General features: G+C 32.3%; 2 protein-coding genes across 7 annotated transcripts; one reads left to right on the top strand and one right to left on the bottom strand.

Annotated features, from left to right (window-relative positions):
* Positions 1–97: 97 nt before the first annotated feature.
* Positions 98–4,874, bottom strand: LOC114186843 (uncharacterized). The gene is made up of 9 exons (XM_028074888.2): positions 4,700–4,874; positions 4,253–4,401; positions 4,081–4,133; positions 3,822–3,939; positions 2,928–3,076; positions 2,553–2,660; positions 2,336–2,455; positions 1,190–1,363; positions 98–435 (listed from the first exon to the last, which is right to left on the bottom strand). Exons 2-9 carry the CDS (start codon positions 4,368–4,370, stop codon positions 334–336), a joined length of 942 nt encoding a protein of 313 aa, XP_027930689.1. The 5' UTR covers positions 4,371–4,401; positions 4,700–4,874; the 3' UTR covers positions 98–333.
* Positions 4,875–15,920: 11,046 nt separating this feature from the next.
* Positions 15,921–21,704, top strand: LOC114187168 (homeobox protein SBH1). 6 transcript variants are annotated; one of them, XM_028075327.2, is made up of 6 exons: positions 15,939–16,097; positions 16,203–16,260; positions 17,016–17,247; positions 17,654–17,903; positions 20,940–21,181; positions 21,271–21,704. In XM_028075327.2, the coding sequence occupies exons 2-6, from the start codon at positions 16,205–16,207 to the stop codon at positions 21,472–21,474; spliced, it is 984 nt and encodes a 327-aa protein (XP_027931128.2). In that variant the 5' UTR covers positions 15,939–16,097; positions 16,203–16,204; the 3' UTR covers positions 21,475–21,704. The 6 variants fall into 6 exon arrangements, with proteins under 6 accessions (XP_027931125.2, XP_027931128.2, XP_085530829.1 ...); XM_085674703.1 differs by having other exon boundaries at positions 15,941–16,097; positions 16,340–17,247; XM_028075328.2 differs by having other exon boundaries at positions 15,948–16,086.
* The last annotated feature ends 57 nt before the right edge of the window (positions 21,705–21,761 follow it).

Raw genomic sequence — 21,761 nt, 5'->3', positions numbered from 1 at the left:
ATATTGGTTAAATTCATGATCGAAGGACAGGAATGACATGCCGGTTTATCAGATCCTATGCATATGAAAAGATTGAAAAAAAGAAAAGAAAAAGAGATTTAGTCATCGGAAAACATGATCAACTTAACAATTTGAACATCCAAATTCGACCAACAATTTCCAGAGTTTACCTTCAACATGAGCAAAATGGCATAACTTGCCTAACTTTTAACAGAAATCTTGTACCAAAGATATTCTCATTGGATCCCTTTATGTTGTTACAGAAATGGGGACATGGGATACAATTCCTATTCCGAGTAAATGAAGTTAAAGCACAAAAAAATAGTTATTGCCTCAACGATTTATTGGAGTGCGCATACGCTCAACAATTCTGTTCACCGCAGCTCGGGACATCACCAATGTGTCATGCAGCAAAATGCTGTAGACATTCAAGCCCTACAAAAAAACATGTAAAACATAACTATATAATATTAAAAAAAACACCTGTTTTAGGAAAAGCTTTGGAACTAGCAACATCTACAAGATTCAATGAGGTATGAATTACCAATGTTTCGGAGGTGAAATTTTGGGATAATTTGAATCATACCACAACTGGTACAGATTATTTGATCGAACGGAGATGGGTCCGTCTTTAAGAGTTACCACTATTTTCTCCAAGGATGGCTACTCAAACACGTTTAGGACCATCTTCCGTTTGATCATAAAGATGTTCTAATGAATAAAGCAGCTGTGACACACCATTAAAAAATAATTTGGTCTAAATAGTTTTACTAAAAATGTTGTTTGATGGACCCAATGGTGTCTCTTGAATTTAGGCTGACCTAATTCAATTCCAAAAGCGAACTCGTGAAGTGAGGATTGCCCAAAGCCCTACAAACTCTATTTTAGACACATAATCTATGTGTGATTTTATCGCACTCCCCAGGTTCTTTTTTTAACAGTTGAGACCCAATATCAAATATTACAGGCTGACATTATCTTCAATTTCGGTTGAGTCTAACTCAACTCCAAGGACTAGCTCACGAAATGAAAATTGCCCAACCTTATAAGATCTATTGCCTAATGTGTAGTCAATGTGGGATCTCAATTGTGTCGATAGATTATTAATCCGTGGACCTGTTGTCACTGTTCGAAATGCTTTGACTCTAAGAAACATATAAATTTCAAATGGATAAAAACTGAAACTTACAATGGAGGGAAGTATGTTAACATAGTGTAGATTTTGTGTAGATAATTTTAACTTTTCATCTATAGGCCCGCCATCGACAAGCAGAAGTTTCTTGGTATTCTCCATTTGATTGTAGTAATTCACAATGTTTTTGGTTTTATGTGTGGGAACCTCCAGATCCTCAAGCACGAGAAGCTGTATAAACACAGTTCACCGGAACATTAGCACGAAGAAACTCTTATGTGAGATATAATGCAGTAATAAAAAACAAAATAAGGACAAACAAGATAATTATTGGATGAAAGAAAAAACGCCATATACTAAACAGTTAAAAGAAATACAATCTATCATAAACGATTGTCACGATCAGGATAGGGATACATGCCAAAAATAACCATTTTACCTTGAAGAAGGCAATACAGGACAGGACAGCTATCGTACGAGCATTGTCTTTTCATGATTTGAGTTTTTTTTTTTTTTGTTTCCCTTTACGCTCCTTTATGAGGCTTTATTGTATTTCTGTAATCACAATTCTAGCTGATAACAACCAGACTCTAGAGTGTCGAGTTTAGACGGGGGCATGCATTTTTAGCAGGGCCTAAGAAAGCACAGTTAACATATTATAAATGATCTTAAGGTCTTTCCAATCAGTTCCTCGTCATAACTCTAGATGCATGATTCCTTTGTTCCTACTTCAATTTTCCCTACACCCCAACCACAATTCTGTGAAGTTATACACATGAAGGTGTTCATTTGAAAGAAGATCTCACATTAGTTACTTCCACAAATATATTTACGTTAAGTGATATAATTAAAATGTCAGAGGTAATAAAAACATTATGATTGATTGTCAACCAGGTAGGCTGAGGTGAGGATGACAACACAATCCATTTCACTGAACTAAGAATATCTTATATCTTCTATGTCATACTTTTAATTTCGATGTCAACAAAAGAAACCCTTAGAAGAAATAAGAACATCTTATATCTTTTCAGTTAGGCTACAAAACAATCAAACAATTTATTTGTAAATTATAGAAACGAAATCTTCAAGAAGTGAAAACTGAAAAATCACACTATAATGAGTATAAGCATGTACGCTCATGTAGAGATGCCACATTTTAATTTTTGACGGTGAATAAGGTCATGGGTGGGAGAGGAAACTTGCCTTTCCTTCTGCTGCACGAGCTGACAAGGCAATCTTTAGCCCTAGACGCCGAACCTTCTTATTGACTTTGAAAGCATGGCTTCGAGGCTTGGGGCCATGCATAGTGGCACCACCCCTAAACTGTTACAATTCATAAAAATTATTATTTTCAAACAGGTGAAAAAACAAAGAACAAAAGAAATGTGAAGGAATAAGGATGAGGAGAATGCTCCACTACCTGAGGCCCACGCAATGAACCATGCCTTGCTCTACCAGTTCCCTTTTGTTTCCAAGGCTTTTTTCCAGTCCCACTGACCTCACTGATAGTTTTTGTTGAATGAGTCCCCTGTGGACCAAATCAATTAGCAAAATACATAACATTCTCATGGAGACTCCATAGCTAAATTTAGATCCATGTTCCTAGATAATATGTGTGTGTGTGTGTGTATTTAACTATTAAGCATAAGACAACAGTGAAAACATTTTATCCTTATAGATATTCTAAATTATAGTTTTGACCAAAACCAAAATGCTTGCTTCACATCCCAAAATTATTAAAAGTCAATATAGAAAAAATATCACCATCTTGACTAAGAAATAAATATGTCACTACCTGTTGTCGTTTTGCGAGCTGCCACCTAACGACACGATGAATAATGTCCTTCCGAATAGGCAAATCAAAAACATCTCCAGGTAAAACCATAAAGCCCTTGTCTTCATTATGAAAGTTGGTAACTGGAATCAAAAGATCCTGGCAAAGCCCTACAATATATAGAACTTGATTACGACACTCTAGAATCTTATTGAGACATAAATCAGCAAAGATGGTAGACAGTCTGTCACCAAAGATGGTAGGTAGTGAAGCAAACAGTGAAACAATCAAAAGAAGCACTCCAAAATTTTGATTTATAATAGGGAGAATCCTAACCAGTGCCGCTAGGTCAGGCTTTATGGAAGAGTGTTACATAAGCACCTTCACCACGATTCCAATGCAACCCCACCGTGATTTTCCAATAATAAGGTTGTGGCCGTACATGCAGTTAAAAACTAGGGAAAGCTATCGGTAACTTATTAAATACATGATTTTTGTGGAGGACACAAAAAAGTTAAAGACTGGGCCAAAGTTCGTTTAATTTCAGAGCAGAATAAGATCATTAAGTATGAATAAATATTAAGTTCTCACTTACAGGATCAATTTCAGAACAAACTATATGCAAGTTCTGACATGTAAATATGTAGAAATGCATTCAATCAATCGCACATGTTTTTATTTGGTGTAAATTTTGTATTTTCAGAAGAAGTACAGATAAAGAAGAAACATAGACACGGAAGATATTAGTCTAGATCATACAAAATAGACAACAAAAAATATCTCATAATCTAAACCACACTGGTATTCGTGCCTTGCAGTCGATTGACTCTCTCCTTTCAGAAATAAATATCAAAGTCAGCAAAACAGAAGCACAGTTATATTCTGGTACAAGATGCTTCAAACTATCCTTCATACCTATAGTACGCTCAGATGTTGCTAGAGTCTTCTTGGACAATAAATCGGACGGAAATGCGCTCTCATCAGGCCCAGGAGTTAAAATAGAAGTAGAAAATTGTCGGATCATTGATCTGACCTACATTTAAACACACTATACCACATTACTAAAGAAGAAGAGCTAGTAAAAGCCAGTACAAGAGAGAACTGCATTGATTATGCTTTCATCCTGAAAGTAGTAAGAAATATAGAAGTATATTCAAATGATATGGCAATATACCAAACAACATTCTGCAGAAAGAAGTCTTTCCCCAGATAATCTGCTGTATACATCTGTGCACAAAAAATAATCGCATATATAAAGATTTACAAAAGCTGGAAAAAAGAACAAAAATCAAATTGACGGGAAATGGCAACTGTCCACGGTTAAGGAACTACATGAAAGGTCTTACCACGTGATTTATAAAAAGGGGGAGACCCAGGATTAGGTGAATTAAAGTAGCATCGTCCAAGTGAAGGCAAGGACCCAGAAGAACAACGTAGTAGCCTTTTGGAAATCAACGCCGCCATAACTGACGAAACAATCTACTCTATATTGCACCTTCCCATTTGAAATTCAGAGCAGAAGCAACGGTAAGAATGCAACTACTAAAAGGGCTCAAACTAAAGCAGAGAAGGAAGCGAGACATTTCGTCAAATGCATTGCACGCAACTTAAATTTGCGAAATCAACCACTACATTTATAATCTCACTAATCTAGGTATTTTCACTAGGGAAGGTACCTCGTCAATTTATAAAAACGGTGTAAAAAATGAAACAAGTACCAAAGACAATAATCTGATGCTACACTACAACTACAGAGCAAATAAAGATGTGAGGAAAAAAAAAAAAAGATTTACCACAGACAGTACAGAGAGGTAAGGTAATGATGATATAGGATTTAGCTCGCTGCTGCCCCAAATTCCGCTCAGAATAAGAATCTGTACTTTCTCCGGTTCATTATTACGTCTCCGTCTTTGCCTCCATGGAAGGTGCTCTCGAGCTCGTTACAGTTTACAACAAAGGGTGACTCTGTTAATGGGCCTTTCTGGGCTTAGGTTAAAAGTGAAGGGAGGGGTGCGCTGATTGAGGAAGAAAGAGATGCTGAAAAGAAAGTAAGGGTAAATAAATAGTTTCATATGTTAATGGGGGGGGGGGTGCAGGATGAAATCCAGGAAGAAGTGGCCATTACGAAGTAGCAACATCGCTAGCGCGAGCAGCACGTTTTAAATCTTGGTCCAGTGGTAATATTTGGGCCCTAAATACTAACCAGCGCTAAGTTATGTTGCCCTCCAAAGGAATTTTGCAACGAAGATGTTAACAATATATATTTATATCACTAATTAAAATATAAATTTATGGGTTTCTTCACTGATTATTTAAGGAATTTTCTGATTTAAAGAAGAAAAAAAATCAACTGATGAGAAAGTGTTATGACTCCTCTTATCAAATTCCTTTCCAAGTGGTATGACATGACATGAACCAGACACAAGAATAAAAGGTAGAAAATAAAAAAAGTTGCAGCCATTCAAAACAACAACAAAGGATATTCATTATGAAAATAATTGTGAAAGCCACCCACAATTGTGTGATTCGTAGAATGGTAATAAAATCCTGAGCATTTTCTTTCATCCAACCAGACACAGATTAACCTTTGAATCGGAAATAAAGCTGAATGTCTTGGGAACAATGTGTATTAACCACAATCTGGTATTGGAACCTCAAAAAGATGTTGAAGAGAAGAAGACCCAAAAGGCAAAAGGCACAGTATAGATAGATATGGTTAGGAGAAAAAGCAAGATTTGATTTATGTTGGAAAATTGTGAGCCAAACACTAGTGATGGAAATATCAATTACACATGACACCAACTTTTGAAGTAGCAAGGTGCCTTCTGACTAAGTGAAATAAAATTACCCATTTGAAGATAGTCAACATGTGATGTGGGTGCTTTTCTCCTTATCATCTTCTGTGGTCTACACATAATGTGCAATTTCAAATGTGCCTTGGACCCACCACTCCTTTCTCATCATTTATTCTTCTACCAAACTCATCTCAGATAAATTAACAATCTTCTTAATTAGTACTGTATCATAAACCTAAACAAGGGGAAAAGGCAAATCTTTGGTGCATATATTTTTTATCCCTTCACTTTAGTAGGAGAGACATTTGAATTTGGAATGAAACCTTCGAATTGAAGTTCAAGAACTAAAGTTTTGTATTCTTTTTGGGGGACTTTGTGAAATCACCCCTAAAATGTGAAAAAAACACTCTTTTTTAAATCAGTTTGCAATCATTTTCTTATGGATTCAATTTTTAACAGTGTTATAATGTCATCTTTCGGAGATCACTGTCCAAAAAGAAGCAAAAGTGAAAAAAAGAAAAGAAAAAAAGATTAGACGCATACCTATTTGGAATAGACGACTTTTGTTTTGTAATTGGTCTTTTTACCCTAACTCCATTTGCCACAGGTAACAGGGTCATCTTATTTGAAGTTCAATATAATAAACGTTTACTTTTTTGAATCTACCACAGTCGTTTACAAAGTGGGAAAACCAACGATATCTACAAGCTATAGCATAAAAAGCAACCACAAATGATGACTCAGGATGGTAATATCAATCAAACAATAGCACCAAATTATGGTTCGATGTTGATGTTGATGTTTATTGTCATGTTTAAACTATTGCTTTGAATGACTGCCCTGAGTTAACACCATTCTAAAAGCTGCATGTCTCCTTAAAGCCTCTTATGACAGTGTTAGTAACCATCTTTTGGCTGTTTCGTTCAAAAGTATATACTATGTAACACCTTTTTGATTGATTTGCCTAAAAACAAAAGTTTAGTAATTGTCATTTTCCTTCTGCTGCAAACCTCACTAATTTAACCACACACGCATGGACCCCACACTAATTACCCAACATTTTCTAATAACCATTTGCATGCAACATACCAATTTACTCACATATCTTCATAACAAATAGATTCGTAATTCAGCTTTCTTTTCTGTTTTTAAGACAGTTCTTCTTTAAAATGGATAAATTTATAGTCTTTCATTTCTTCTTTATGCAGTAATTAATCACCATGCAGACCTTACGTAAGCAGCATCGAATTAGTCCCATGTTTTGTTGGAGTGTGACGAGAGAAGAAAAGTAAGATTGGAATAGAGTGCAGAGGGAAAGTTTCTTCACATATAAGCAAATGAAATGAAGAGATGATGAAAGGCTGACATGGTAAAAAATAACGTTAACTGATTCTGTGCTGTTTTCTTTTCTTGAACAAAGAACAACGTAGAAAGGAAGACATTAAGAAAAGAAACAAAAATGGTGCGAAGTGTGTCGCTGTAGGCAAAAGCAGAAGGCAATGAAGACACCAATAGCATAGCATTGAGAGAATGGAATTGGAGAGGATTGCATTGCAATTTGCATGTCATGTGAGTCTGTGTCAATGATCCACCAAATCAACTCAAACTTCTGCAACTTCTAATATATATATATATATATATATATATATATATATATATATCACGTAACGTACCCAAGAGTAGTTCATCATTTTTTTTATCCTTCTTTTTCCCTTTCACCGATTCTTTATCTTTCTCTAACAATGTATAAACAACAAGGAAGTGTGTTACTCTCTGTAGAAAGTTTGTGTCAGTCATTCTTGGATACACCAACTCGCTTTATTTTAATTTATACCGTATGAAGATTATCCCGAGATTATTTTATATTTATAGATATTCTTTAAATTTTTAGTTTTTAAAATTGTAAATAAGATTATTGAAAAAGTAATTTTTAATAAATCTTTTATTTCAAAGGATAATATAAGTAACATTACAATCTACGGTATTAATGCAAGTGCAAATAAAGTTATGACGTGTAGGCTTAAATAAATTTATTTTTAGTTATTTTATTTTATAAATTTAAAGTAGAAAACATAAGTTGATAAATCAAACTCCGAACAGTTTTTACCTATTATAGTTTTTCTTAGCAGCAACTTTAGCAATTGATGCAAAATATTATTATTGAAATTGAAATTAAATAATAAAAAGTAAGTTTTAGAAATTAACATTTAATATATTATATTATTGTAACAGTTAAGGTGTCAAGAATATGGCAACATTATGATAGACAATGCCTATTTCATTAGAAAAAAAAAAAGGTGATCAATACATGCGTATTTATTACTATTATTATTAAGTGTTGATTAAAATTAGCATTTTGTATAGGGAGTAAAAGTGGTGTGGTTGCATGATGAACTCCATAAGTAGAGCATGGCAAAAATTCTACAGTGATGAGGAAGGAATAAAAGAGAAATGCGAATTCAAAGGGAGAAATAAATAAATTAATCTGAAATTATAAAGATTGATGCACCATATACCATTTAAAACATTAAATTGAGTTCTTCATTTTCTCACCTTTCGGACTCAATTACCAACCAGAAGTGATAGATTTTTATATAGTTAATATTTTTTTTAACTAACATTTATTCTAATTGTTTTAAATTAACAATAAAATGATACAAAAAATTGAGTTATTAAAGTTTATGAATTTATAAAAGAAAATATACAATAAACTATAAAATTGATCAATTTAATGCATTTTGCACATCAGGTTGCGTCATGCATAATTAAATGTTATCATATTTGATAAATGAGATAGTATTTTCCTTAAATATATTATATAAATATTGGTTGTGAAATGAAAAATGAGTAGGTGAAATCAAAGAAATGATCTGTTTTATGTCTAATCATGGAACTGTGGATGGAGGTGACTTAAAGTTTGAGAATGGAGAAAAAAATAAAATAAAAGGAAAGCTATTGTAGGGTTGGTGTCCCAGCTATAAGGCTATGCCCCACCCACTATCACACCTCGCTCCAGTGACGTCTCTCATCTTTCTGTCGCTTTTTCTCATCACCCATTTCCCTATTTCTTTCTATCTATCCCTTTCTCCCAACCCTAAACCCTAACCCTAATTGTAATCGTAATGGTAATCGCAACCACAAGCAGAGATTTATGGCAACTTAAACAGTCAATTGACATTAATGAATGAAGAAATGAGTATCGTTTAGGAGGCAGTGATTGGATTGATGGAGAGGAGATGGTGCTGTCTCTGCCATGATATCAAAATCAAAATCAAAATCGAAAATCAAAACCTAAACGTTGGTGTGGTGAAGTGTTCTCTGGTAGGGTTGGGTTACTTCTCCTCCGCCTCCGGGGGACACTCTTTTTCTCTCTCTTCATTTGCGTCAATCCCTTTCTTTACTTATCATTAATTTCCTTTTCAACGTAGCAGAACAACGTCAAAATCATCACCTCACGCGTGTAATTATTAAACTATTCATTAATTTCACTTCTTCACTCTGTACACATAATGAATTCATTAAGTAACGTTATTTACCCCATGGAGATTTTTCTTAATGGTATATTATATTTTTTATTCGAAAAATTTGGATTTTGTACTTAAGGATAATAATATTTTGATTTATTTTAATATTATAAGATGATCTAACAATAATAAAAGTAATAAATTAAAAATATATATAAAAAATAAGTTAAAATATTTTTTTTAACTTTTTTTTTCTGAGTATCAGAAAATTATATTAATACAAATGTTTATAGATTTACAAAAAGTTCATAAAGAAATGCTTTGTTTATTTGGAAGATAGGTTTGAAGGAGAGGAAATTGATGAATTTGAGTGAATTTGAGAGTGAGATATATGTTGTTTTTTTAAGGAGTTTATGAGTAATTGTAAGTGTATAAATTAAGATTTGTGAGAGTAATGATTTGATTGATGTGATAGATTAAAAAAATATTTTAATATATGAAAATGATAGATTACCACATTGTCCTTTATATAATAAATAATATAAATTAATATTTGTATGAATTATACTTTTTTTTATTTTTTATTTAATACAATAATTAAAAAAAATAAATTACAAAAATTAATAAAACAATTTAATTTTTCATAGTATTGCAAAAAATGCTACGAAGCAATGGTTAATGGCATTTTATTTTAAATAATAACAATAGTATGGAAGACTATTATAAAATTTATATAACAAGAAAAGTTTCACAAAATAAGACAATGTACAATAAATATACAAATTAATTGTCACAACAATCCACAAATTACACATATAAAATTAATTTCCACAATAATCCATGGGAGCAGATCCACGAGTAAGGGATTGTATCTGCATTCCACTCTCTCAATTGACCATCTCCGTTCCAAACAAGAGGGGATCCAGATCTACGAAGTTGGGATTGGTTCCAACTTTACACAGATCGATTCACTCTACATACAACACGTGAAAAAATCATGATAATGGGTACCATATTTACTGCAACAATCCTTCAAATCTGCTCTATCCTGCGAGATTACAAAATACATTCATATTACAAATCACTGCAATCACTTACCTTTATTTCATCCGAAATGAACATCACAATAACCTGCTAATTCATCGTCTAATTTCATTTTAAACAATAAATCTTTTAAAGTGGACATACCCTTAAGACTTATTCTCATGATCTCAGATTTTAGTCGTAACAACTATTCTTAACACCAATTTTAGAAATTCTTAATAGTGTCTCTTTTTCTTTTATGAAGTTGCATTTCACAAAATTTAAAAATTTGATATATTTTTTTCAATAATATAAATCTATCTTTCTTTTATTTTTATATGTATAGAATTAATAACAACTTATAAAAGTAAATTAATATATAAGAAATTGTTTTGTAAAAGTAATTTTAATTTATGAAATCTTTTCGGTAAAACTAAAACTAATTATAAGTAAATTAATTTATGCAAATTCCCTATTTGTATAGTTTCTTTAAATATATTTTAACTACATAAATTATTGTTATTTTAAAAAGTATTTATTTATTTTTTATTCTTTTCCAGGTGTTTATCGAAAATTTAATTAAAAAAGTATCACATTTAATTTTCCTTACCACACACTTATTTTAATTCATAATAATTCTATATTACAATTAAATTTATTTATTTATGAACTTTAATTATAGATTAATTTATAGAATTAAAATTATTTAGCATTAATTAATACTAAAAAATATAGAGTTCATAATTATGTATAGAAATAAAAATAAGTAAAATAAAGTGATAAGAGTTTCAGTTCCAACACTAAATTAAATTTTAGTCTCATGAAATATCACGTCATTATGTTTGACATTTCTTTTCCTTTAGAAATTAAATGCAACTCAAACTTAGGTACTTAAATCATGACAACTGATTTATTTTGAGGTTATTATCTATAAAATAATTTAATTTTTTTACCAAATATGTTATTTAAAATAATTAAAAAAATAAATTAGTAGTACTTCATAAAATTATTTAATTAATTAAATTATAATTTTTTTAGTTCTACCCAAAAACCAATAAGTATCTGGGATTTTTTGTATTTCATTTTCTTAAATTTATGTTTTTTCTAAGGCTCGGTCCTACTATCAGTATAGTAAATTTAACTCTCTTTTTTCGTGATTTTTGTGAGATCCTCTTCGAAATTAAAAACGAATTTAATTATTTTTGTTGTTGTCATAAAAGATGTATTTTTTAGCATATATGAGTCAATAGGTACATTTATCAAAGTTTTTATTTTCAACGCTAATGTAGAATTTTTACTAATGTTAAATTCATTTTTCAATTAATCTTAATAAATTTTGTTTTCACTAAATGTTGACCATTATTGTTTTTTATTAATGTTGATTAAGGTTTTTTTTTTATTTACATTAATAGAACTGTTTTTTGAATGATAACAAGTAATATTTTTATCTATGACAAAATATGTTTTTAATCAGGTGAGAGTTTTTAATTAATATTTAGAAAAATAATCTCACAATTTATATTAAACAATGTTACGATGAGTTAAGTTGTTAAAACTCAAGTTAAGTTTGATTAATCGATACAAAAGTTAAATTTAATCAAATCATACTTGGAACAACTTGAGTTAAGTCAGACTCAAGTTAGATTGAACTGAGTTAAATTTTTATTAAACAAATTAATTAGAATTCATGTTAAGCCCAATTAGGACAAGCCAAGTTAACACTAGCGTAAACCGATAATGGTGTAACTCACATCAAGTTGGATCAAAGTCTATGTCATGTTAAGTCTACTTAGGACTATGTCTGGTAAGATCTAAATCTATTATAATTTTATGTTGTATTAAGATGACCAAGGTTGCTTGGGACTAGGTTTGGTAAGATCTAAATCAATTATAATTTTATGTTGTATTAAGATGACCAAGGTTGACGTCAAGTTAAGTTAACAAATACCCAATTAAGACCAATTTGAGTCGAGTCCAAGTTAGGCAAAATTGGACAGAGCCTAAAATGAGTAGAGTTTGATCAAACCTAATTCGACCAAGTTAGATAATGCCAAAGTTGGTTAATTCAACCTACATTTGTTTTAGATTGATCATTTAACATTAGTTAATGTATAACTAAGTCATCATGGATCCACATAAGAGTAAGATAAGTGTGGCTCAGGTTAGGTGGGTTGGCCATTATATATATTAGGTTGAGTTGGGTTAATTTCAAGTAAAACCAAATTGAGTGAGTCAAAGTTTGAGAAAATATGATGAGACCAAATCAAGTTGAAACAGGTTAGTCCAAATCAAGTTGAGCCAACATAGATCCACATCAAGTTCGATCAAATTGATTTCACGTGAATCAAAAAATTTACATTATATCAAAACAACTAAAATCCATATTAGATGGAATCAGTTTGAACCTAAATAAAATCAAATTAACTTAAACTCATATAAGAGCAAATATACCTAAAGTGAAATTAAACTAAATCAATATTAAGTCAAATCATAACATAATTAAATATTTTAATAAAAATAATTAAAGTTTAATGAGTTCCATAATTACTATAATACAAAAAAGTGAACAAATAGATTTCTTAATTTTGTTTAAATTTTCTAAAATAAAAAATATTGACTTTCTAAAAAAACTTATCCATAACATAACCGACATTACGTGCACATTCACACATTCCCTGCTACCACAAAAGTGATGAAAAGAATGAAAGTTACACAAATCTAAACAAGGTAACTATCAAGATTAACATGCAATATAAGAAGTTAAAATATCCAAAAGATAAGGACTAGACCATGCAAATAACTAAAGTAGCTCAACATCCATAAAAATATAGAAGACTTGTAAGAGAAAACAAATAAAGAAAAAAAAGAGAAATAAAACAAATGATAAAAGAATTGTACATGCTTGGTGGAGGTACAAATAGAATGTAGTAAATTTTGAACTGAAAGGTATAAAAGAAAAATCTTAAGAATCCAGATTTATTATGTCTTAACTTACTTTTACCATCTAATTTAAATTGATATATACTGTCTTCGTATATAAAAAATGTTTAAAAGAAAGTTAAGTAGAAAATGTAAGAATGGAGCGAAGACCAATCAGTGGCTATGATTAACAAAGAATTGGAACATTTAGATTTCATGGAAGCTTTCTATCGCTGCTGAATCTCACCACAAATTTGTTAGTCCTGCTCTATGATGGTGCTAGGCATTGATATTTACATAAACTTCATATCAATAACGTGTTTCTGTACTAGAACAAAGTTGACATGACGACCCTATTGGTTTCAAAGCATCAAAATTTGACTAAGCTTGCAAGTTGCAGAAATGCATATCGAGGTCTAAAACATACTTCATTTAATATGTGGTGATCTCAATGAAATCCAATGTGCTAATTTCCTCCTCCACCAACAATTAATACTTTCGTTGGGTTGGAAAAATATTACATTGACTTATTTCGAATTACTTTCTTCATCTTATTATATATATATATATATATATATATATATATATATATATATATATATATATATATATGTGTGTGTGTGTGTGTGTGTGTGTGAGTAGTGTTTGACTTTTTTGAAATGTTGGTTCTTAACTGTTGTATATTAGGATTGAGAATGATATTAAATTAAAAATATAACACAAAAGCAAGGAAATCAAATAATAAGAAAATCAAAGATTCTAAAACTTTGTAGAATCACATTATCCAATAAGAATGGAAATGAGAACCTAACTGACAAACAATCATAAATAACTTCTTTTCATTTCTTTTAACATTTTATTTATACACATTCAATAGCATTTTGTTCTCAAGTTGATGGTGTACTTTTCCTTTACATTTTTTAATGTTTAAGCTAAACTAAAAAAAATTAAACTCAATTTATATTATCATTTTGAAAAGGAACAAGAAGTTAAACTCAACTTGTTAGTAGAAGTTTTAGTATAAATTAAATTACACGCACTACGACACGACTTTAACAGAAAATATAAAAAAAACAAAATTATTTATAGAAGAATTTTTTTTATTTCAAATCCTAAATTCTAAAATTATATCTATAATTTTCAGAATTAATAATTAAAAAAATATACATTTTTAATACCATCTTATTTATTATATAAGATTAAAAATGACATTTGATGAGTCAAATTTGACTATCTCATTTCTATATTGAAGTAATGTTTATTTTCAACTTTTTCCCTAATTTAATAGATATAAACTTTTGTTTGTCTCTTTTACTTTCATTTAACGAGTATATTTATACCAACATCATCGTATATGTGTTTTTAATATTAATTTCTTAGAAATAGGCTCTAAGATGGCTATTTGGAAACTAACACAATTCACTTTGAAAAATATGCAAATTCAAGTTTAGGTAAAAATTAGAATACTCGGTTACTGATTTTTGGTAAAAATTTGTCAATATATTTATGAGACTATGTGTGTGTTTGGTTTAACATTAGTCAAATTTCTAATGTAGAAGTAGGAATTAGTTGATTTTTATTTAAGGTGAATTTTTTATTTTTTAATTAATTTTGGAAACTAAATACATACTAATTCATTATTAAAAAATCAATTTTACAAGGCAAACCTAAACATGAACTATACCTACTTAATGAATTTTTTTCTACCATAATAACTTTCATTTTTGGTCAGTTCTTATAAGACGCTAAAAAATATGTGTGAAATAATAAAGGATATGGATGAATAGATTTTAGAATAAAATAAATGTTAATTGCAAAATACATTACATGCTGATAAAAAAAAAGTACATTTAAAGCTAAAAAAGATAGAATTATTTCTAAGTGTGGCGAGTGGCTACAATAAGAATAAAGATGCAAAAATAGGTAGAGAGACAGATAACAGTTCAGCGGAGCAGCCTGAAGTGGTCATTCATTCATGGCGCGATGGACTGTGGAGATTCCTAGACCTACCACACCCGCTACAGTACACTATCTCTCTGCAAATTGCATTTCACAATTTCTGAAATCATCATCATCACCCCCAGCACAAATACTATCAGAACAACAACTTCTAAGAACTTCCAAGAACTACGACTATCTTCACAAATGTACCAACAGTTACATACGCGTATTATACACCACCTGATATGAGTTATTATGTTTGAATCAAAAAGAGTTATTTGTTGCTAACGTTACATATTTATTTTAAACAAAGGAAATGAAGTGATATATGTACTTGTTAACAATAAATGAGCGAAGAAAAATGAAGAGTGAAACCGGGAGAGGGGGACAATGGGAAGCGACAATGTGTACGTAACCTGATGGAGGTGCTTTCACTACGGTATTTTACGGGAAGTGATGCTACTCTAGGCCTTTATTATGAACCGAGGGATGGGATGGGATATAGAGAAAACCTATTGTGCTGGAAATAGAGAAAAAGAGATTGAAAGGAAGAGACATTCGGACTGTCCCACAAACTTTGCCAGCTTTATTTACCTAGTCACAGACGCGCTTTTTCTGTGCTAAATTATTATTAGTTTCTATCGTATTTCTAGATCATATGCTACCGCACCAACCACTGTGTATTCATTTATGTTTAGCTCCGCACATGCAACAATTTTTATAATAAAGTAAGTATTCTTGATTAACGCTCATCTTTAGAGACATAAAACTTCTATTTTGGAGCTAAAACAGCAATCAACCAAATCAAGCAAAGATGTTAAATCCCTAATGTTGTGATAAATACGGGTTAGTACTTGTGGGACTAGAGAATTTTTTAATCACTGTGGTGAGAAGAGGACAAAGGGAGTGAGAATATTAAATGAGTGGAAGGATTGCCATCAAAGATGGAGAGAGAGAGAGAAGAGGGGAAGGGTGGATTCCGTGCCCCATAAACATAAACATAAACCTATCCATCTATCTATCTCTTCTCCATTGATGGTCAGTAGTAGGTAACTTGTTTTCTCTTCCTCGATTTGATCGTTCCTTTCTCTCCTAAACAAACTAAAAACTTGGTTGGGCTCTCTATCTCTCTCTTCTGTTTTGTTTTATGCCAGGAATGGCAGCGTATCAGTGGCAGTGCAGGAAAAGAGAGGGAGAGCTTTCATTGGGAAGGTAAAAGCCTTTGTTTGTAGCAGTGCCTTATACGAACCCTCTCCCCCTTCTCTTCTTCGCTAACTCATCGTTCTCTCAGTGTGCCCCGCGTGCGCTCTGCTGTGTCTTCTCACTCACAGGTGTAACCGTGTAACCACTAGAATCAGAGAGAGAAAATCATTTCATTCATTAATGCTCCAAACTAAGTTTAACATTTAACACTCATTTTCCAAAGGAAAACTCTGTGCAGGCTTTGCCAGAAAAGCCAAGTGGGAAAACCTCTATACTACTTACTTCATGTAACTGACTATAGCCACCACTATCACTATTTAGGATTTTCTGTAAAAAGCCTGATACTTTTACCATAAAACCCGGGAGAGCTCTGAAAGACAAACATCTTCGGACTTCATCAAATAGAGAGTGCCTTTGTTTTAGTTATATGTCGTAAGACTAGCAAGTAGTGAGCGAACAACTGTAGTGAACCACAGAGGTTGGTTGGCAAAAAGATAAGACAGTGAGTGAGTGAGTGAATGAATGTGTGTTTGTGTGTTGTTGACAAGTGAGTGAATGTGCAAGCAAACCATGGAGGGTAGTAGTAGTTCTAATGGCACTTCTTATTTGTTGGCTTTTGGAGAAAACAGTGGTGGGCTATGCCCAATGACGATGATGCCTTTGGTGACTTCCCATCATGCTGGTCATCATCCAATAAATCCTAATCCTAGTAATAATACCAATAATAATGCAAACACAAACTGTCTCTTCATTCCCAACTGCAGTAACAGTGGAACTCCTTCTATCATGCTCGAGAATAACCACAACAACAACAACAACGATGATAACAACAACACTGGGGTAGGGTACTATTTCATGGAGAGTGGCCACCACAACCACCGCAACAACAACAACAATGGAAGCTCCTCCTCCTCTTCCTCTTCTGCTGTCAAGGCCAAGATCATGGCCCATCCTCACTATCACCGTCTCTTGGCTGCTTACGTCAACTGTCAGAAGGTGAGAAAAGAAGAAAAAGCTTTCTTTTAACTTGTTGAGTCTTGTGTGATGTATGTGTTCACCTCAAACACCCCTTCCTTGTGTAAAAAAGGTGGACAGATTTTGTGGTTGAAAACGATCGATGCTTAATTAATTACTTTCTGCACACTCCCTTTCTTTGGCAATTTCGGATCTGAGTTGTGTGGCATGTGTACTGTGAATTTGTGGACTTGTATTTTTGTTTCTTTCTATTAAAAACACTATGTTGATAAGTTATGTTCCTTCGTAAGAAAGAGAATTTGCAAAGAAGTCAAAAAACCCTTTAAAGCAGAAGTGATAAAGACAGTTTACTTCATGGAAGTTATATCATGTGTTTGTGGCACCTTCACATATTACACCCTACATGGTTTTCACACGTTCTTTGCAGGTTGGAGCCCCGCCTGAAGTGGTGGCAAGGTTAGAGGAAGCCTGTGCTTCTGCGGTGACAATGGCCGGAGATGCAGCTGGATCGAGCTCCATAGGTGAAGATCCAGCTCTGGATCAGTTCATGGAAGCTTACTGCGAGATGCTGACCAAGTACGAGCAAGAACTCTCCAAACCCTTAAAAGAAGCCATGCTCTTCCTTCAACGGGTTGAGTGTCAGTTCAAAAATCTTACAGTTTCTTCCTCCGACTTCGGTGATGACCCTCTTTCTCTCTCTATATCTATGCTATCTTCTGAAATTATTGTTCATATTTAATACCATGATCTATTAAGTTCGGTGAAAAAATTGGATACACTCCTTCCGTGAGTAAGTATTGTTCTCCTGTCAGAATTGGAACTTATCAAAAGATTTACATAAACTATCGAGATAAAACTCTAATTCCAATTGAAAATTTTTTAAAAACATCGGAAAGTGTTCTTAAATAACAACTCCTAAGGAGTATATCGACGTTGTCAGGTTGTTTCTAACGTTAATTGCTTAGTATTTGATGTTTGATTAATTGACTACCAATGCATGCCTGTGTTGTGTTTTAAGGATGTGTGTTGTGAGGATTGAAAGGTGCCTAAAGTTGATGAAGCACCACTTTTTCTTTTCAACTTTAGATGTCTTTAAGAATTAACAATGATTGGGCTATACGCTCTCTTTGAACGATGTATTTTATTTTGCTCCCTAGTCTTTGTATGTGTGAGGGTTTCAAATACTGGCATGGGTGCCCTTGTTCAAAGCGTGGCTTTGTCTGTGAAAGTGTAGATGGTGGTGTGGTACATATCTGTATCGTCTTCTTGGTGTTAGTGCATTGATTAAACTGTTTTGGTATCTTGCTAATTCGTCATCTCGTGTGTGCCTGATATTGACATGTACACAGCTGTCTTTTTTGGAAATATAAGACTTTAGTTACATTCTTGTCATCTATTTCCCCATTTGATTTTTACCGGGATTCTCAGGTTTGGCTGGTTTTGCTTCCTTTATGCGTTAAAGATTCTACTTGAAATGAATAGAGTTGAATGATGGATGAAATGGCCGAGGGAAGCTTGCTGGTAAAATTAGGTCTGGTAAATAACCTAGGGATTAGGGTTTCTTCTTGACCTGGAGTGGTAATTGCTGGGTAGGAACTTAGGAACTTAGCTACATGCTCTCCTTGGAAACGTAATATGCAGACTAAAAAGTAGCACAAAAGACCAAAGTTCTTTGGGGATAAGTGCAGAATTTTTAAATTGGAAGAGTGAATTTAAGCATCAAATACTACTATTATATTTTTTGATATTTTAACTACAACAAAAACAATAGAGGAAACCTTCTATTCTTGTTTATCACTACATCGCAGGCTTTTAGTGAAACTGTGGGGAGATACATTTGGAATATTAAATGCTATATACTTTATTTTTTTAGTTCAGTTTTTAAAAATGTTTTTTTATTATTGGCTTTGTTTTCTGGTTTATAATAATTAAAGATGATATTATTTTTTTGTTTGTTATACTCCTACTTTTTAATCAATACATGTGTGTGTCTATATTGTGTGTGTAATGATGTAAAAATGAGAAAGATAATCTCAACTATTTCATGAAGACAAAATAATTTATTACCTTTGTTTTTGCATAATTTTGTTTTAAAACACAGAGACTGGAGTACAGTTGTATTTTTTTTTTCTTCTTTTCATTCTTGAACAATGAGGGTTATAGCAGAATAGTTTATACATAAATAATTATAGTAATTGTATTTCTTATATTTGTATTTTATCTTAACCAAAGATAAAAAAAGAAATGAAGGGTAGGTGTGATCTGAATTCTTCTAGTCGTTATGATTTTGAGGTATGGATCAATAAATGAATCTGCAAAATCATTTATTTCAGTGGATTCAAATTAGCATCATTTGGAAATAAAAGAAATTGGATATATTGATAACTTCAAAGAACTCTGTCGGTGAGATGTTTTCTGACCGTTGAGAATGGTGTGAAAACATAGAAAAGATTTCAACCGTGAGCAGAAAAATTGGTAGTTTATGGACTTAAAGAGGGTTATCTTCTTCCTATTTATTGTTTTATAAGAAGAGCTAATTTAAAGCTATTAGAAAAGTAAAGCATTAAAGATGCTATTTACTTTACATTTTGCTATATAGGAAGGGTTTGAATGCAATTTAGCTTGATTCATTTTCTTTTAGCTCTCCACTCCTTTGTTTTCCCTCCAAGCGATAAAAGATCTTTTACATTTTTGTTTTTTCTCCATCCAAATTCCTCTATATGATATGATGCTGTTGTAGATGTGAGATATTACAATCCCATCTTTCACTTCACAGCATTAAAGGGTTTTTGGCGTGAGGGGTTAACATCATTGATGAGATACCACTTTATACTAACTTCCATTATTGTTTATCAGGATGATAGTCACTCGATGATGTGCAACTCATTTTAAAACTGTTGTGTACAAAAAAAAAATCAATTGAAAATCAAAATATATTTTTAGTCTCGCCCTATTTGTTTCCTCAAACTCAAACTATTATGTGTAATTTCAAAAGTTGGTCAATGCATATTGCCTTTCCTGTGACTGCGTGTGCTTCCATAGGTACTAAATCTTCAGATGCATTTGTCATATTTGTTAACCATAGAGTTGTGGTAATTATTTATTTACATAGCTTAAACTGAAAATGGATATGCATGCTGTCATATCTACATAATGCTGATTGTTCAATGAAATCTACATTTGAATTTGATAACCATCCATATTAGTCAAACTTTACTGCAATTGTGCTGATGACTATAGATGAAATGTGTAAAAGCTTTTGCATATTTTCTGGTTATAATCACGAGCCATTCTTAAGTAGAATGAGTCACTGTATTGTAGCTTAAAACTACAATGGAAAGTTTGTGAGGGTATGTATATCGATAAAGTAGCCATTCATAAGTTACATTGGAACAGTATATATACACACACACGAGTACACTTTTTGGTCCATAACTTTGTCGGACATAAAGAAAACGTAGCGTCCATTTTCTGAGTTTAAATGGATAGAATAATGTTTCAACTTGTCACCCGGCTCTTTATCCTATGCACCAATTCAAGTGCATACTTTCAGTGGTGTGGATCAATTATTTCCTCATGATTGCAAGCTGTACTTCTAGTTATTCTTTTCTTTAAAGCTATAGTCTGAATAAAACCTATTGCTTGAGAAATATCTAGAGAATGTTTTTGGTGACTGTTCTTATCGTAATCGAGTTGAATGATGTTATGTTCAGGTTGTAATGAGGGGGGTGATAGGAATGGATCATCTGAAGAAGATGTTGATCTACAGAGCATGATAGATCCTCAGGCAGAAGACAGAGAATTAAAGGGTCAGCTTCTGCGGAAGTACAGTGGATACTTGGGCAGTCTGAAGCAGGAGTTCATGAAAAAGAGGAAAAAGGGAAAGCTACCTAAAGAAGCAAGACAACAATTGCTGGAATGGTGGAGCAGACATTACAAATGGCCTTATCCATCCGTATGTTGTTCAATCTTTCTAATGTCTTCGACATAACAATAGTTAGAAAAAAACAAGGTTTTGATTGAAGGTTTATTATTCATTGACAGGAGTCACAGAAGCTGGCTCTTGCAGAGTCCACAGGTTTGGATCAGAAGCAAATCAACAACTGGTTTATTAATCAAAGGAAACGACACTGGAAACCCTCGGAGGACATGCAGTTTGTGGTGATGGATCCAAGCCATCCACACTACTACGTGGATACTGTTATGGCCAATCCATTTCCCATGGATCTCTCACATCCCATGCTCTAGCAAGATCATAGTTTCTACCTCGGATTCTCGTAGACTGCTGTTGTCACTAAAACCTTAAAAATATTATATTTATGTTATTAATATTAATATGCCCAGAGCTCATGTAAGCATTCTAAGAAATCCTAGATTGCTATATATATTGTACGCAGGTGTGGATCATCTACTCAAACATAATATTCACAACCTTATATGAATAAATAAAATTCCAAAAAATGTTGAAGTCCTTGTTACTTCTGTAGTTATAATAATTTAATCTTTTACAGCAATAATTTATTTGTGACCTATTT

The sequence above is a fragment of the Vigna unguiculata genome, chromosome 6, assembly GCF_037176805.1.
Source record: "Vigna unguiculata cultivar grain cowpea cultivar isolate G323 ecotype 2 chromosome 6, ASM3717680v1, whole genome shotgun sequence".
Classification (NCBI taxonomy): Eukaryota; Viridiplantae; Streptophyta; class Magnoliopsida; order Fabales; family Fabaceae; genus Vigna; species Vigna unguiculata.
Note: the sequence above shows the minus strand (reverse complement) of the source record. Positions and strands in the feature narration are given on the sequence as shown.